Source organism: Sceloporus undulatus, chromosome 1 (assembly GCF_019175285.1).
Source record: "Sceloporus undulatus isolate JIND9_A2432 ecotype Alabama chromosome 1, SceUnd_v1.1, whole genome shotgun sequence".
Lineage (NCBI taxonomy): Eukaryota > Metazoa > Chordata > Lepidosauria > Squamata > Phrynosomatidae > Sceloporus > Sceloporus undulatus.
Genome location: NC_056522.1, coordinates 97011076 through 97030090, shown reverse-complemented (window position 1 = coordinate 97030090; position 19015 = coordinate 97011076). Strand labels below are relative to the sequence as shown.

The window sequence follows — 19015 nt, the reverse complement described above, 5'->3', positions numbered from 1 at the left end:
GAAAGGCTTTTCGTAGTGCTTGGAAGGCTTTTCATGGTGATTGGAAGGCTTTTCATAGTGATTCAAAGCTTTTCATAGTGATTGCTAGGCTTTTCCTATGACCCTCCGGATTATCCAACATTTTCGGCTATCCGACCTATGGGACCACCAGTTTACGTCGGATAATCGAGACTCTACTGTATAATAATTACATTTAAGGCATTTAAATATGTGGGATTATTTTTTCCATGTCCAGGAAGGTTTATGTACTATTGGATAGCAGTTAGTAAAACTAAGGAAATGGAGATAAAATATAAAGTCAAAAAATTAACATTTTGAAAATTTTAAATTAGGCAGCTACATATTTTGTCTTGATATTTTAAGAGCATTCTTTGGTCAGATAGGAATATAGCCAGGTGTCTTTCCACCTTTGCCTGGCCTACATCACTTCCACCCAACCAAGGTACTTTCATTTCTGTATTTCTGTGTTCTTATTTCTAGTGTTTCTTCTCCTACAGTTAATAAGAAAACCATAGGTTGAAGGAATAAATATCTCCATCTTAGAGGATGCCTGTTGTCTTGCTTCTAATTAGAGTTCAGCAGAAAATTTATGAGGCCACTCTGTTGTTGTAATAAACTTACATATGATTTTAATTGTACAGTATTCTCAAATCTATCTAAATTGTATGTGACACTGACGGGAAATACTGACAACAGGTTCAGTGAAACGCATAACATAGTGAATTAGGTTGTAAGGAATCTCACATTTATTGATTTGATACTTGCTTATATTTGTGGTTTACAGGACAAATGTAAGCCATGGTTTGCCAGTTTTGATGTAATGACAAATTAAATTTTGCTAAAAATCAGGAGGTTACTAAATATTAAGATGTGAGAAGAGGAGGGATGGATGGTCTGACCAAATACTCTTTTCAGTCTTGTTTTTTAAACTGCTATCCATTGTTGTCTCTGAACCACAATTTTAATTGTATTCTGGAGATAGGCAGCATTTTGAACAAACAAAATATCTGAACATTTAAATACTTATAAGGCTTTAAGGCTAAGAAGTTGGAAGAATCTTTATTATAAATGTATAGGATCTGTAATGTAAGAATTAAAGTAATATGAGCTGTAGAAGATGTAATTCAGTGGAATGCCATCTTATATCATATGCACACAAAGCATATAATATGAAAATATCTGCTGTGACAACTAACTTCATTCAATCCTTTCCTTTTCCTAGTTTTTCATTGTCTCTTTTTAAAAAATTAAAAAGGCACAAAAATTGAATAAAATATATTCAATTTACATATAATGGTACATCCCAGAAGCATCTACAAATTAGATTAAATTAATGGAAAGACTGTTGTCTCCAGAATATACTCCAGTTATGTTATAAAATATTACATAATAGGCAAATATGTAGCATCACTAACATAAAAAAATAAGCATTGTATTTACATATTAAGAACATTAGATTTAAAACTACAAATGTCCCCCTGACCTTTTTTTGTGGTTTCTTGCAATGCACTTTTTCCACTGTTTACCTGAGGCCTGTATAATATTTGACTTCCCAAACCATGCCCTTGCCATAAATATTTTTTCAGTAGAGCATTAATAAATTACCTTACTTTTACTGCCTTTCAGATAACGCAGAATGGACAGCTTGATAAGTCATGGTTTTCAGGTTGCATTTAGTTTGTTAGGTAACAAGTTGTATAGGCATTATTGATATTTACAGATGGATTCACATGAAGAAAGGCTGATGCCATAACCAACTAGACCAAACTCTTTCCCATTACAGAGTAATACAAGACACATCATACTGTTAAAGTACAGAAGCTGAAGATGGCAGCACTTCTTTATTCATAAACTCCTTTAAATCCAGATGAGGGTCATTAAGATCTAGGGAGAGGAACTTATCTACTAGAGATTTGCAGTTGTGCAACTGTTTCTCTTTTGAAGAATGGTCAAGGCACTGGATGGGCTTTCCGTTGCGGAGCAGTTCTGACACTTCTATTCCTCGAGCAATCACCTTAGGTGGCATGCCTGCCAAAGCTGCAATATTGGCTGCATGGCTGACAGTGGACACCCCTTCTTTGATCTGATAAAAAAACACAAGCTCATCTCCATCTTGGTGAGTGTCCATTGTCAGGTATTGGAGAAGAGGAGTGTCAGGCAGGAGCTTCAGCTGCACTAAGCTGTGGAAATTAGTGGCAACAAAAATGTGTGGGCAGTGGATTGTTTGTTTAATCCAGTACCTTAGTACTGCAGCTAGGAGAGAGAGACCATCTACTGTGTTTGTGCCTTTGCCAAATTCATCAATCAAGACCAAAGACCTTTCAGTGGCATTATTCACTGCTTTGGCTACTTGGTTAAGATCAATCATGAAAGTAGAGAGGCCAAGAGATACTGATTCCCGGCTATGGATCCTTGTATAGATTCCATCCACTGCCCCTATTTCAGCCTCAGCAGCAGGGACATAGCTGCCAATCAGGGCCATAAATGTAATAAGTCCCACTTGCTTTAGATATACGCTCTTTCCAGATGAATTGGGTCCAGTGAGGATCTTGATTCGTCCATTGATTTCACTGCTCTCCACTGAATTGGGCACAAACGTCTTTGCACATAGCTCCATTAGAGGATGTCTTCCATCCTTAATACGGATCATGTGGGAATGAGAATAGTGGGGTCGTATGTATCCATTCTCTCGAGCCATTACTGCCAGGGACAATAGCACATCCAAATGTGCTGTGTATTCAATCACATCGCTAAGTACTGCAGACTTTTCCAGAATCTTAGTTTGTAGCTGGTACATGATCAGTGTTTCTTGATCTCTTATTTCACAATGAAGGTCACCAAGCAAGCCATCCAAGTCCTTTGTCCTGGCACTGCGGTAATGTAGCTTTTCTTCTGACAAGAACATGAAATCCAAACCTTCAATTTCAAAGTCATTCTTATCCACCATGGTGGGCAGGCGTGGAATGGAGAGTAAAAACCCTATTAAGGGAATATAAATAACACTACAGGATGGAATCCTGTTATCCAAGTCCTCTAGTTCTTTTCGGGCCACATCAGTGAGGAAGTCTGAAAGCCCTATCAACTTTCGTTTCTTTTCATCAATAGTAACGTCAACATTCGGCCTGACAGTGAAATGGTTTTCTGAGATGCTGTTTTCAAAATCTACCACTTTGCTGATTAGGCTAGCAATGTAATGTAGATCATCAGTGAAGACCTGTGAAATAGTCTGGAAGAGTTCAATGGTCTTGGGTAGAGAGCGGCATGTATCTCTGAGACACACAGCACTGTACACTGTTTTGTACAATGCCTGCCAGTCACTAACCTTTGTATTAGAAAGAGCCATCCTCCTAAGAATAAGAGGTACATTTTTTATATTTTTGAGACATTCTTGTAGGGTCAAAACTGTTTCATGGTTCTGAGCTAACAAGAAGAATTGGATAACATCTAGGCGTTTGTTCAACTCTGTCAAGTTGCGAGTAGGCCTCATGAACCACAGTCTCATCAGCTTTTCTCCCCACTTGCACCTACAGTGGTTCAGTATTCCATATAAACTGAGTCCTTCTTTTTTCCCACTGACTTGTTTATACACAGAAGGATGCACTTCACTTTTAAATATCTGCAACACACAGTAAGTGTCTTGATCAACATTTACAATATCTGTCAATACAAACTTTTTAAAGGCCAGTATGGGGACAGCAATATGACTGTCTTCTAGTTCAACACCAGGCCTTTTCCTGTCAAGGAACTTCAGCAGTCCTCCTAATGCTCTTATCACAAGTGGGCTCTCAAAAGGAATAACTGAGGATAAAAAGAGGATTTTCTCCATTGCTGTCATGTGAGATGGGACAAAAGGGAATTGCCTAGACAGGATCCTTTGCTTGCTTACTTCTAAGCCAAAATCCGTATTTGGATAGAGGACAACCTCTGGCTTTGTTCCTCCTTGTTTGTCTCTCGCCAAGGTTTTTATATTGGTCAAAAATTTGGCAATACTATAATCTTGCTTAGCACTACTTAATATGTATTTAGGTAGTACTTCATCAACCACTTTTTGGAGGAGCTTGAGGTCTTCATTGTCTGGTGACTCTGTCATGAAGTAGATTGAGCAGTCTCCAGTATCATAATAAGCAATCCCTAGCTCTCCACCATACCACAGTACACACAAGCAGACCTCAGACTGTCCTTGTTCCTCTTCTTGTTCATTAATAGGCAGTGGTTTGGGTTGGCACTGAGTGGCAAAAGTAGAAGTAGAATTCATTTTTAAAAATAAAATTGTAGAAGCTGTGTGGCTGTGTAAACAAGCATATTTTTTATTAGTGGTTCATCCTTTAAGACCCGTTCTTCTTCATATAACTATCCCTCACATACCCCCTCCCAGTTTGGGATCTCCTATCTCCAAACCCATGTGATATACCATGTGAAAAATGACAAAGTCAAATGATAGGTTTGGCAGTGATCTGGACTTACAGTTAACAGAACTAGAAAGGGGATCATGATTTGATTTAAAAAACAAATTCCAAAATGTTCTCCTTGAATTATCTATGACTAAGAAAAAAATTTAACAATAATATTGCTGCCTCATTCTTTCTAACTTTAATTACATATTTTAATTAGAGAAGTTGCAGGTTGCTAAGATAAAATGAGATGTCTGTTGTTGTCTTATTGTTTGTTATATGTTGTTTTAGAGTTCTCCCCTTTCTAGCACAAGGGGGTTCTCTTTTAACATAGCGATGGGAAAAGTGTAGTTGATGGACTGCATGTAGTCTCCCAGAATCATTTTTGAGGCCTTCATAGCCCCCAGTATCCCACAGAGTTGACTTCTAGTTGCCTTCTTGTTTTATATAAAGGCCTTCCCTGGGAGAATGGGCTAAAAAATGGCAGAATTTCTCAATAGAGTCTTAACACTGTTCTTTTAAAAATAAATTGATTGCATGTCTATGAGTTTGTTTTGATTTTAGGAGAATGGACAAAACTGTCACATTATTATAAATACAGCCAGGTAGTCATGCCATATTCTGAGATATTCTGTTCATTTTCCTCCCTCCTTTTCATGCAGCCCATCAGACAGTATTCACTGGCTAGTGAGCATGCTCACTCACAATTGGGATATTTCTAAGGGGATTTGCTCATATTACTTCTGCAAACCTTCAAGTTTCCCTAAAGCACACTGATACCCCCCTTATCACTTCTCAGAGGCTCCATTTTTTTTTTTTTTTTTGGAGAACTGTTGGTACTCAAAACCTGAGTGTGCTGTTAGTGGGAGTGCTAATGTACATTGAAGATCAAATAGAACATAAACTACAACAGATTAATGGATTCCAAAAGCGTGCTTATTTTTGTTAAAGGCTGTGGACAGCCATTTTTAAAATAGACCCAACATTTTCATACTGCTAATCTTTCTATACTGGAAATGCTACCCTAAAGAACACCTTGGATAGAAATTCCATCTAAGACATGTAATTTGGAGGCCTAGTTAATAACCCAGAGAACAAGATCAGAATTCAAAATGACCTTAACAGATTGGAGAGCTGGACCATAACTAACAAAATGAATTTCAACAGGGAGAAATGTAAGGTACAGTACTCCATTTAGGGGAGAGAGAAAATAACACACTCAGATACAGGATGGGTGACATCTAGCTTGACAACAGTGCTTGCAAAGGGGATCTGGGATTCTTAATAGACCACAAACTGAATATGAGTCAATGCAGCAGCTAAAAAAGTCAATACAATTCTACCCTGCATCAATAGGAGTGGAGTGTCTAGATCAAGGGAAGTAGCTGTACCACTATATTCTGCTTTGGTCAGACCTCACCTGGAAAATTGTGTCCAGTTTGGGCATCACAATTCATGGAGGATATTGACAAATTGGAACATGTCCATAGGCAGGTGACCAAAATGGAGAAAGGTTTGGAAGCCATGTCCTATGAAGAGCAGCTTAGGGTATGTTTAGTTGAAGAAGAGACGGATAAGATGTGACGTGATAGCCATGTTTAAATGTTGAAAGACTGCCATATGGAAGAAGGGGCAACTTTATATCTTGCTGCTCCAGAGACTAGGACACAGGACATGGATTCAAACTACAGAAAGGAAAAAAAAACCCATTCCACCTAAACATTAGGAAGAACTTCCTGATGGTAAGAGCTGTTTGACAGTGGAATATGCTGCCTTGAAGTGTGGTGGAGTGTCCTTCTTTGGTGGTTTTTAAACAGAGCCTGGATACCATCTGTCAGGAGTGCTTTGATTCTGTATTCCTGCATGGAATGGCTGGATGGCTCTTGTGCTTTCTTCCACCTCTATGATTCTATGAATAACTACATACCAATTAGCAGTGCCGATGAAGGGTATTGTCATGATTGCTTTTGGGAACGCGAAAGCAGGTGTGATATTAATTGTATGAATACATGTAACATGTATGCTTTTGTTAGGCAAATAGCAGTTATAAGGAAACTTCGGGAATGGAGGGCATGAGAAGAGGAAGCATAACTCTTTATTTCTGTTATACTGTGTAGTTGCAGCAAAAATCACCTCTGTGATGCTGCTGTTTGTATTTCTAGAGAAGTTTCCCTTGGTGCTGATAGCAGCTTCTCTTGAAATGTAGGTAACAACTTCATAAAGGCAAATTTTATCAGGACCTTGGCAGTGAAACAAACAAAGGAGTTACACTTCTCTTTTCCAGTCCCACAGTCCCAAGGCTGTTCTCATCCCTCACTGCTTCTATTTATGTAACAAAAAGGTGCATATTAATTGAATTTACACAGTAAGAATTCAGGTCTCATTTTTGCTTCACTTGCTAGTAGGGGAAGTGCAGCTTTTAAAGACCCAGTGAAATGTGAAGCTCTACAATAAATCAACAGGATGGATGGATGACACACACACACACAATACATACTTCTTATTTTAACTTGGCGATCTAGATGGGTGATTGATCTCCTTTAATAACAGCTGTTTTTGATCATAACATTTAGGGAGGTCAGATGGTAGAGTGGAGGGATTGACTTTTACACTTTATTGTATTTAAAGTGCTTAATACATCCCTCCTCTATACTGCACTTTCCAGTCATTGCCCCATACTCTCAGGCCCTCTTTATAGATTTGTCTCCAAGCTGCAGTGCACAGTGTTTACAATCCATACAAAAACAGCATAGTATAATAAATTATACAGGCAGCACCAACACTATTATCTTCTTGTAGTCTTCTGTTGTTACTTACTGATCAGCAGTTTTATATCATCTCAGCTCTTCCTTCTATCACTGTTAAATCTGCTATGTTCTCTATCGCTGCTGTAGGCCTTCTTCCATTCCAGTCAGCCCCAACCCCCAATAGTCAGACTTTCCTAGTACAGTAGTGTAGTCACACTTTATTTTCCCCACAAACTGATACTTTTTTCTTTCTTCTTCTTTTTACACACACACACACACACACACACACACACACACACACACATAGAATGTATGTAATACATAATATATACAAGTGAGTGTGCGTGTGTGTGTAATTGTACATATTGTGTTTTTACTTGTATGTAAAAAACATTTTATTAAAACCTTATATAAAAAGGAAATGGCAGAATATTGCAGAACTGTGCAATTAACAATTTATTAGCCGCTCTGAGAGTAAATAAATAGAGAAAAGTGTCCTTTTCTCATAGAAGTTAGATATTTTTCCTCAGCTCTGGCCTCTAAACATGTTTTCCTGTTGAAACCCCAGACCTCATTTTTCATTTTGTCCTGACTATCAGCAAGAGTGTTTTTAAATTACTGACATTAGATAAACAGGTTAAGTTCTTTCTGTCTGACTTTGATTTTTTGAGCCTCTGGAGGAATGCTACACCCAGTTTCCCTTATTTTTCTGATGTTAACTATAAAGATATGCATACTGCTGGGGGGGGGGGGGGGGGTGTTGTTTAAGTAGAAACGTTTCAACACTTGGGCTGCATCCCCATGCAGAAATAATCCAGTGGACACCACTTTAACTGCCAAGGCTCAGTGCTGGAAGTCAGGGATTTGTAGGCACCAGAGCTCTCTGACAGAGATCGCTAAATGTCTCATAAAATTATACTTCCCAGAATTCCATAGCATTGAGCCATGAAAGTTGAAGAGGTGTCAAACCGGATTATTTCTGCAGTGCAGATGCAGCCTTACAAGCTTTAGCAACTTCCTAATTCCACTCCAAAACATGCACCTGAAGAAGTAAGATGAAGTTTATGAAAGCCCATGCTAGCTACTAACTTCTTTCTTTCAGTTAATCTCAAAGGTCCTACAAGTTCTTTTCACTCCCTGACTCCACTTATTTCTTGTAATCTCCCAACCTGGTTTGTTACTTCTTCATTGGCAATTTTTTCTTCACTGCCATTATAAATAAGACGAGATCTTTCAAATCCTCTCCCCTTCCTACCTGCAGCATACATACTGTGACAGTCATAGCATCTCTTCCCAAACAGTTTTGCCTGTTACCTTCCTGTGAAGTCACAAATGGTAGCCTTTTTCTTTTAGGTTCATTTCTTCCACGAGTTAAGAACAAGGGTTCCTAGGCTGGTTCTCCGTGTTAGTTTATCTCATCTTCGCCTGCCGCCAAAGAGAATGGGATAAGGAACTGGGGAGGAGAAAAGAGTTTGTTAGTGGACAAGAACAGGGCTGGAAAGTTTTACTAGCAGGCCCAAAAGAAGCCATTGCTGAAGAGCTAACCAAACTGCAGAGAATGCTTACACAGAGAGACATGTAATACAAACAAATGGTAGAATGAGGCTTAGCCACCATTTTATGACTGTAAATGAGTCAGAAGATTAAGTTATAAACAGTTCTGCTTTTATGAATTAATTAAGACTATCTTAGGCCCAAAACACACTGCAGAAATAATCCAGTTTCAGACTGCTTTAATTGCCCTGGTTCAATGCTAGGGAATTCTGGGAACTGTAGTTTTGCAAGACTTCTCTGACAGAGAGCTGTGGTGCCACAATAAACTACAAGTCCCAGGGTTCCCTAGCACTGAGCCAGGTTAAAGCGGTCTCAAACTGAATTATTCCTGCAATGTGTTTTGGACCACAGACTGCATCTGCACTGCAGAAATAATCCAGTTTGACACCGCGTTTGACTGCCATGGCTCAATGCTGTGGAATTCTGGGAAATGTATTTAGTAGGTGCCACCCACAACAAACTACACTTTCCAGAATTCCATAGCATTGAGCTGTGGCAGTTAAAAGTGGTGTCAAACCGGATTGTTCCTGCAGTGCACGGATGCAGCCTTACTTTACCCTTGTAAAGAAAACAACAACCTATTAAAGTATGGCTGTGGGGATTTAAATGGCATAAGTAACTTTAGGCACATTGTTCTTGTGAAGTGGGCTCAATCCTGCCTCCATTTCCCACAGAATCATTTTCTACATCCCTCCAAAGAAACAGAAATTCCTAAGTGCTTTAAAAATACAGTGATGGAGGGGAAAGTCCCTCACAGTGTAGCGTTGCTGGGCCACCCCATGCCCCCATCTCAAGTCTGTCAGGAAAGGAGGAAGGCTAAATGATAATTTATACATTAATATAATACAATATTTTAAAAATAAATTATAATTTGAATGTCATCCCACATAAACAGCTTCTTAACCATTTTAGTGTGTCAAAATGGGGAGTCTTTTGTCCCTCAGGCAATCTTGGCCTGCAGCTGCCACATTCAAGCAAGGAATTGTGGGAGTTGTAGTCTGAAGTGTCTGAAGGGTTACAGCTACCACATTTCTCTCCTAGGTGTTGACCTAATAATAATAATAATAATAATAATAATAATAATAATAAATCTTACTTACCCACTGTTTTAAATGGTATATGTCTTTAAATTGTGTAAGGCATATACAATTTAAATGTGGATTGTTTTAAATTGTCACACGACATCATTATATCGTTCCTTTATTGTCCCAAAGTGTACTGAAATTGTCATAACAGATAGACAATTCCAAAAGATTTTCACATGAGGCTGTTAATGTACTTAAAACGTTGATACTGTATATCAGAATTCAGCAATTCAACTGTTTTGAAATAGTTTTGTAATCATTTGTTGCTGAATTCTGATACATCAACGTTTTAAGAACACTAACAGCCTGAAAATCTTTTGGAATCGTCTAACTGTTATGATGATTCCACTGCACTTTGGGACGTTAAAGGAATGATATAGCAATGTCGTGTGAAAATCTTCTATGTCTTATTTGCCCTTTTAAACTGTTGTGTGTTGTTCCTTGTTGACTTGTTGTTGTCCTCAACCTCATTCCACAAGAAGAGGAACAGCAACAAATCAACAATGAACAACATCAGCTAAAAGACGTTAATTAAAACACGCAACAGTTTAAAAGGACAAATATGACATAGTATAACAGTCCACGTTTAAATATCCAAGGCATATGCTATTTAAAACAGTCCACATTTAAATATACAAGACATATATTGTATAATTAAAAAACAGTCCACATTCAGAAAGTAGAAAGTATCATAAGTAGGGTTGCCATAGTGAAAACTGGAGATGGCTCCTGCTCCTTTAATGGTTGTGTAGAAGAGGGAATTTCAGGAGGTGTCACTTGTTACCTAGTTGTGTGACAAGCAACACTTGCTGAAATTCCCTCTTCTGCACAACCATGAAAAGAACAGGAGCAGTGTCGAGTTTTCGTTCTGGCAACCCTATTCATAATCACAGTCTAGCCTCACGTTGTAGGCCCAATGCCATTACAATCTACCTCAAGCCATCCACTAAATATTGGCACTTGACACTTGTAAGCACATCTACCATATTTAGGGCTGACCAGTCAGGACTATGTTAGATAATGAGATTTTAAGGCCAAGACCTCTTATCACAGGATGCATGCCCTGGTACCGTTCCAAGGATGATGTTCCAAAAGGCAGCTCCTGGGAATGTCACTAAGCATGATACATTAACCATCAATCACAGTTGCGTAAAGTATGCTATTTAAATTGAAAAGAAAACAAGAAAACAAGTTTAAGAAATGAAGAAAATGCATATATACACACCTTTCAAGGCAGCACTTTTGTCCCTAGAATTAGAGAAGAGGGACCAAGTCCTGAGATCTAGTAACCCCCATCATAGTCATCCATCAAACATATACAGGGGTAGCCGTGTTGGCATAATAGCAAAGTACAGTATCACCCAAAATCCACAAGACACCGATCTCTTTATGGGGACAACCAAAACGCACATTATACAAGTTGCAAGCTTTCAAAGCTCCACTGGCTTTTTCATCAGGCAAAAGTGTTAAAACTCATACAGGAGAAAGAAAGAAGAAAATGTTGACGATGTTAGTTACAGCCCCGCATTTGTTCAAGATGTTGTGGTTGTCTTCATTTTAGATGGGCTGGAAGGATATTCATGCAGGCGGGCCCCTCCTCCTCCTGGCCATGAGGGTACTGGGATATTCAGTCCAGGAAATAAACTTTAAATCCCATTTGCAAGACAGATAGCTACTCCCTTTGAGATCCAGTTTGTCTAATATCCTTTGTGAGCCTACGAGCCCCTTCGTTAGGAAGACTGCACACTTACAAATTATTCTGCACCATGTGTTGTCCTACAGTATAGAGCAAGGATGGGCAACTGTGAGAAGCTAGGAGACTTGGGAGGCGGCAGGTACTGTCTCAACTACACACGTTTCACCTGTAAAAATGCTCCCAAAAATGACCCCCAAATTTCCCCAATGCTATCCAGGGACTGTGGAAGGAACCTTTGCCCAGGAGATGCCATTTTACAAAAAGGCAGCCCCCTCCAAAAAATCTACAAAATATATATTTTTGAGCCCTGGGGGCCCTGAGGATCACAAAATGACCTGGGTGGGGCATATGGGGTCCTCAGGGTGCACTTTGCCTGTTCCTTGATTTAGTAACAAAATTATGGGCCAGTACATACCTCCATAAAGCGGTGCGTGCTCCAGGTGATACAAGGCTTAGGGAGCGCGCACCAACCGCATACTCCCTAACCCTAGTACTTTAACTCATATATGTGTGTGTGTGTGTGTGAGTGATTACCTGTCTCTGAGTAGAGAGGCAAAATGTCCAATCTGGGAGCACCTAAAAAGAAGTACTAACCTCTACTCTATCATGCATCCAGCCTTTAGGGTGAACACAGTTATGTCTGCCAGAATTTTATAAGTTCTTTAGCATCATTTTCCATTGCTTCATCTTTTACATCCTTTGTTACATGTCCCTAAATCTTATCCTTGACTTATGTCATATGAAAATCCATAATTTTGGCCCCAAAACCTGCCCTCGACTTATACATGAGGTCGACTTATAGTCGAGTGTATACAGTATATTTCAAGTTTCTCATTTACTTAAATGTCATTTTCCAGTTAATGGAACAAATTTGATATATTTTTCTCAACTGACTGTGCGACTTGGCATTGTATCAACTCATTTCTATATATTCTATAAACTATCAGGGCATATATGTGTTCACATCTCATCAAGTTTGTTTGGTGGGTACACATAACAGACTTTCTCTGTAGCATCGCCTCCACTGTGGAACTCTCTACCCAAGGAAGGTAAGCTGGCCCCATCAAAGAGTGCTGTTCCACATGACACTTAGTGCTGTTTTAACTATTTTGAAACTAGATTCTAGGATTATTTTTAGACTGCTTTCAAGAGTTTTTTGAAGAATATTTTATTGTGTTTTATCAATGTTTTTGTCTTGGTATTGTTTTAATTTCTTTTAATTTGTTCATTGCGTTGGGAGCCCTTATGGACTGGTAGGCAATACAGGAATAAACAAATAACTAGCTTCTGCATTTTACACTTGAGTTGAAAAAAGCAGCATTGAACTAGTGGCAGCTCTTTTGAAACTCCAGGGTTAATCTTTTTCCTAGAAAAGTGAAACTGGAAGTGGTGAAATCCTAAATTTGACCTATTTTTAAGGAGATTTGAGCAGCAGCAAACCATATTGAGACATATGTAGTTCAAGAGCTTTACCACTAGATGACAGTGATAATTTAAGAATGAAAGAAAGCATCTATGAGCAAAATTGGACTTTCTTTTGAGATCCTTGTTGGGTCCAGAATCTTCCTCAAAAAAGCAAATGATTATTATATAAATAAGAAACTATACTTGTCTTCATGTACAAACTGAATAATTTAGATAGAAATATATAGAGTGTACTACACTTACAATTAAACTCTTTTTATTCAGTTTTTCTTTTCTTTTATATGACATAAATGTGTGTGTATCTCTCTCTCTCTCTCTCTCTCTCTCTCTCTCTCTCTCTGTGTGTGTGGTATCCTGTATTTTCAAAGAGATACGATACCCATTACAAAGTGGGACGGAATCCATTAAACAAATCAGTAAAGAAACTGAATTCAAATAATTATTGAACCCCTGCTTTCTTTAGACTGTAAACACTTGGTTTATTTCTTATTCTTCTATTTGCTATTATACATTTTAAACTGATGACTGAGATAGCACTTTATACTTACACTATATTATGCTCAGCAAAGACTGCTGCTTATAGTTTTACAAAACTATCGATTCCCTTAGATGAATATTTATGTATTTATTTATTTCTTGAGTTTCCATTGATGTTCATAATTGTTTAGAAAGAATATGTATGACAGACATATCATACCCTGAGAGACTTGCAGTATATAACAGACACAGAGAAACAGCAGAAAGATTTGGGAAGAAAAGAATGTAGATGCAGGTGTTCGTTGTTGTTAACTGCCATTGTGTAGACTCAATTCATGGCGACCCTGTGGATGAGACTTCTCCAAGACTCCCTGTCCCCCATTGCTCTGCTCAGGTGCTGCAGGCTCAGGCCCATGGCCTTTCTGACTGAGTCCATCCATCTGGTATGTGCTCTCCCTCTCTTTCTGCTACCTTCTGCCTTAACTAGCATTATAATTTTTTTTCTAACGATTCATGCCTTCCATGATGTGGCCAAAATATGTCATCCTGGCTTCCAGGGAGAGTTCAGGCTTGATCTGCTCAATGACCCATTTGTTTATCTTTTTGGCTGACCATGGTATCCTCAGCACACTTCTCCAGCACCACATCTTGAATGAGTTATTTTCTTGCTATTGGCTTTCTTTGCTATCCAACTCTCACATCCATACAGGGTGATGGGGAATACGATGGCTTGGGCAATTGTCACTTTAGTGCTGTACCTTTCCCTGTTCTTTCATAGCTGCCCTCCCCAATCCTAGCCTTCTAATTTCTTGACTGCAGTCTCCATTCTGATTAATGTTTGAACCAAGTTGTGAGAACTCTTTGACTATTTCAGTTTTTTCATTATCTAGGATGAACTCTTGTAGATCTTTTATGGTCATTATTTTTATTTTCTTAATGTTCAACATTACACCTACCTTGGCACTTTCCTCCTTGACCTTCTTCAATAAGTCTGCACAGGTGTAGAATATGAGATAATTTTAATTATACCTACTTTGAGTTACAGAGCAGTCCTAAGGGCAGGAAATGATGATACTTTGTCTTATGTCAATCATAAGGACAGGCATATCCTCCACACTATTTACCACACACACACACACACACACACACACACACACACACACAATTTTCATTTATTTAGAGCACTTTCATCTATCTTTTAGCCAAAAATCTCTCTGAGTCACTTCTGTGTGTACATGTCCATTCAGGTCACCTGTGAGCTTAAAGCAACCCCATGAATTTCATTAGGTTTTCTAGACAAATACTCAAGAGGTCTTTTTGCCAGTTCCTTCCTTTGAAATATAGCCTATAGAACCTGGTATTCAGTCAATCAATCAAAGACTTTATTACAGTCAACAGACCTCCAGGCAATAAAAAAATTAAAAACAGAGCAAAACAACCACAACCAGTTTTAACACAGCAATGGCATATTAAGCATAAATATGCAAAGTCTGTACAATTAAAAATAACAGCGTTCAGTTAAGAGCATATCCGGACCTTGTTATGCAAAACAGATACTATTCTTTCTCGTTGTTCAGTGCACTATAAAAATGAACTGGGTCAAATGGGGAGCACCTGGTATTCCTTGGTGATCTCCCATCCAAGTACTAACAAGCACTGGCACTGCTTAGCTTCCAAGACCAGACAGAGCTGGTGCCTTTTGGGTGTTTAGGCCCCTTCTGAGTGACTTAGAGATAAGTAAAAAAGAAAACTCAGTGCATTCAGGATCACAGTGTAAAAACATGAAACAAGGGAGGAAATGGATGAAGAGAGACAAAGGAGTTTATCAAATGGGAGGAATTTCTCTTAAATTTGAATGAAAAGAAAGTGGGGCCAGAACGCATTCACTTAAAGTCGCTAGTTTCGTGCAATTACATGAATACGCATTGCATTCAAACTGGCTCCCCATTGCCCCAAAATAGCATGCCATTGCCTGAATTTACGTGTGGCAGTCTATCACGCAATAATGTGAAACCACATGATTGCATTCGGACTGACTTCCCATTGCCCGAATTTGTGTGTAGTGGGTTATCACACAATAACGTTAAACCCCATGATTGCGTTCAGATTGCCATCGGATTATACTTCCAATTTCCCTTGTCTGATAAACTCAAAAGAGAAATTCAAACTTGGGACCCAGTTCTTCCCTCCTAATGATTTCAATGGGAGGAGAAAGAAGGGTTTTAGAAGAAATGAAGTGTCTTTAGATGTCAAGAATTCCTGATTAAATGTCAACCCTACTTATTGGAACACTGTCAATACTAGATTGCAGCTTTCCACAGGTATAAATGGCTCTCCCATTTCTCCTAACTGTCAGATACAGTGAAGTACAGGATCTAGGGGGAAATGATACACACAGATCCTAGACATTAATACTGCCAGTGTTTGTTCCTGGTACTGTGAAAACCCTGAACAAAATACCTTCAGTTGTGTACTTCACAACTTCACCACTGTACCACTGCACTTTTTCTAGCTTCCTTTACCTTGAGCCCAATTATCACAACTACCAAAAAGGAGAAGAGAGCATAAGAAACGGAGAATGATATTTCATCTCCCATTCTATCTTGCCACTGTTTGCATATTCAGAAAGAACAGTTGAACAGGAAATGTCACTTAGGAAGAGAGCGGGAAGACTCCAAGGATCACAGTTGTGACCCCTGCTCTCAGCCTTGGTTACTGTTTATACAATTTGTTTGTCATATCAGACAAAACGAATTCTACCTATGCACTGGGAATAGTAGGACTGTACTGTATTTGTGAGCATTGTGATCCAATAGAAATAATCTACAATTGACAAGGTTTATATGAATATACGTTACTGCTGGACAAATAGGCACTAGGGACAGGTGAGAACTTGCTTATCTTGTGCCAGTAAAATGCAGTCACTACATCACTGCAGCTGAATTACATTAGAAAGTGTATTACTAGCTAGCAAAAAAACCAAGCATTTTTATTTTGAAAGGCCATATTGAAATTTTGGTTCAGAGAATTAAGAAGAAAGGACTCTTTAAAACATGTTACTGTCTGATGTACTGTACACCGATTTTGCTTCTCCTCTGACCATGTGCTTTTTTCTTTGATATTTGAAGGGAGTGAAAAAAATCGACCCAAGTTTGTTTGAGAACTTCAAGAACCATTATTTTGGAGATGAATCCATGATACGTCTAGATCTTTGCTCCATGTTTAAAAAAAAGCAATCTAATGGCTACTATCACTGTGAGTCCTCTATCACAATAGGTAAGATGAATACACACACACATATACCTATATAGCTTTTCTGAATTTGCTTCAAATAGACAGGGTTTTTTTTTTGTTATGTTTATTCATCTTCCCACTCCTTTCTTAAGCCTAGAGTTATGTTCATGGAATATGTTGCCAAACTCTTTGAGAGGTCTGCACATGAAAGCAAGGCAAGGAGTGCAGCCTTAAAGATTAAGACTCTTGTCTATGGCTTTGAAGATTGTTCTCATGATATTGCCCTTCCTCAACTGGCAGACTTCTTAGAATAGGCAAATTAAATGGGAAGCAATGAGTACTGCCTGAATTTATAATTACTGCAGCTGCAAATGTTGTAGATTAATAAATTAAAGCTTTAATTGCACATTAAAGTTGCAATTCCCTGAAGGATTAATACAAGAGGCTAAGACTAAAAGACATTATTGCATGCAGGGCCCATTTATAGGCCTCCCTACTGTGCCAAATTTGATGGAAAAACAGCACATTTAAGAATGGCTGTTCCCTCTATGTAAGCTAGGTAGCATTTTCCATTTCAAAGTGAATCCACTAGTGAATCAAAGGCACCTAAAACAGATTATGCTCAGTGTCAGTCACTCTTTTAGACCAGACTCTTCCACAATTCTGACAAGAGCATGCCATTTGAAATCACCAAAACAGTCTAAAAAAGAAATATTCCACACTCGCTATAAAAGGAAATATTTTATGCTTCCCATCTCATGAAAACATATATACCAGAGATGGTCTTTCCTTCCAGTGATGAACAATTTGTTTATTGTTGTGTTCTCTTATTTAAGGAAATTGTGCTTTTCCTGCAAGGTCCTAAAAAGCTGCTAATTAGTATTTTTGTGTGTGTTAAAAGCCCTGTGATTAAATCAACCAAAGATTTATCAGTCTGGCACCCTGATCATTACCACAACATACAGGGAGTACAAAAAGTGGGTGCTTGCAGATTAGGCTTTTGTTGTGCAATCACTCGGCTTCATTTGATGAACTTTTCTGGTGTCTAAGCATCTTCCTTTTTAAACCTCATCTGTTTCCCCAAGGCCTTTTCTTTCTTTTTCCTTTCCTAAGAAGATTAATTAAGGAAGGGAACATGGAATAGTGCTACATAATGTCTTTTGATTGCTGGTTGACAATCTCAAAGCTACTTGTGCATGCATGTATGTATGTATGTATGTATGTGTAGGCAACATCTACCTTAAGTACTATAAATTAACACAGGGTCCCCTTTATCCATGGGAGATAGTTTCCAAGACCTACAGTGGATGCCTGAAATTGCAAAAAGTACCAAACCCTATACCAGCAATGTTTTTGGACTGCGATTTACTGTAGTAACTGAAACCACAGAAAGCAAAACCATGGATAACGAGAGACTGTGTAATATGTTTGGACCATGGCTGCCCATGGGTAACTGAAAATGGGGAAAGCGAACACATGGATAAAGGTGGACTACTATATATACGGCTGCCCCTCTGTTTTCATGGACTTGAGATCCATGACCCTCGCTTACTTGCAAGGAGCAAACAGAGGAGCTTAAAATGGGGTGCACACCCGAGGCGCATGCCCACAGCCACTTGCAGTCATGCACCCCAATGGGGCTTGAATTTCTGCGAGTTTCCGTTTTTGTGGGGGGTCCGGAACAGATCCCCACAGAAATGGAGGGCTGACTGTAAATAGTATTTTAAAATAGTGTGAAGAAAATAAATAATAAAGCAAATGCAGATTTATATACAGAGTGTTTTTCTTCAATAGTAAAATTTTATATAACATTTTCTTCTATATGTATTAAAATCATAGTCTATATTATGAATATCTCTTACCAACAAAACGGTGGGTGCAGGGAAGACCTGTTTCTCGTAACTGGCTATAGTCTGGAGAAAGTGTGACTTAAAGATATTATTGAGAGCAAAATTACAGCCATTGGGTGAACCCATTTTCTGGCCACTTGCAATAATCTGGAAAGTGGAATTTAAACATATGTTTGGAAAAAAATAGCCTGATATGTTTGTCAAAGGTCACTAGTTTTATATACAGTTAGTTGCCCAAAATAAGAATAGCTGGATCAGAGTCAGAGGTTTCAATGAAAAGATAAAGAACTTCTGTCCCCTAGAGGCATTCTTCTGATAAAATTATTGCAAACACACCCATACATATCTTCTTTGAAGGAAAGTCAAACATGGCATGGATTTCCTTCAACATGGGTTCATCTTAACCTTAGACCTGTACTTACCAGGACAGCAAATTTCTCTTTAGAAATTCCGATTGAAGATATGTTTTCTAGAAATAATACATTTTAGTTCTCAGTCTGAGAGGGAAAAAAGCCCATTGTTGATGTGTCCTACATTCATTGATGTGTCCTATTTT

General features: G+C 38.5%; 2 protein-coding genes across 5 annotated transcripts in view; one reads left to right on the top strand and one right to left on the bottom strand.

Annotated features, from left to right (window-relative positions):
- Positions 1–19015, top strand: part of AKAP7 (A-kinase anchoring protein 7) — a 90119-nt gene that overhangs the window by 15024 nt on the left and 56080 nt on the right. Inside the window, exon 3 of the mRNA XM_042456917.1 lies at positions 16504–16651. Coding sequence (XP_042312851.1) covers positions 16504–16651 — 148 coding nt within the window. The remainder of the gene's footprint in view (positions 1–16503; positions 16652–19015) is intronic.
- MSH5 (mutS homolog 5) overlaps positions 1371–19015 on the bottom strand; it is a 29352-nt gene continuing 11707 nt past the window's right edge. Inside the window, exons 1-3 of one of the 4 annotated variants that reach the window (XM_042447313.1) lie at positions 9793–9890; positions 8453–8591; positions 1371–4286 (exon numbers count right to left, since the gene is read on the bottom strand). In XM_042447313.1, coding sequence (XP_042303247.1) covers positions 1808–4255 — 2448 coding nt within the window. In that variant the 5' untranslated portion in view covers positions 4256–4286; positions 8453–8591; positions 9793–9890 and the 3' untranslated portion in view covers positions 1371–1807. Of the gene's footprint in view, positions 4287–7208; positions 7289–8452; positions 8592–9596; positions 9639–9792; positions 9891–19015 lie in introns of those variants that run through there. The other 3 variants (XM_042447333.1, XM_042447323.1, XM_042447342.1) reach the window with 3 other exon arrangements.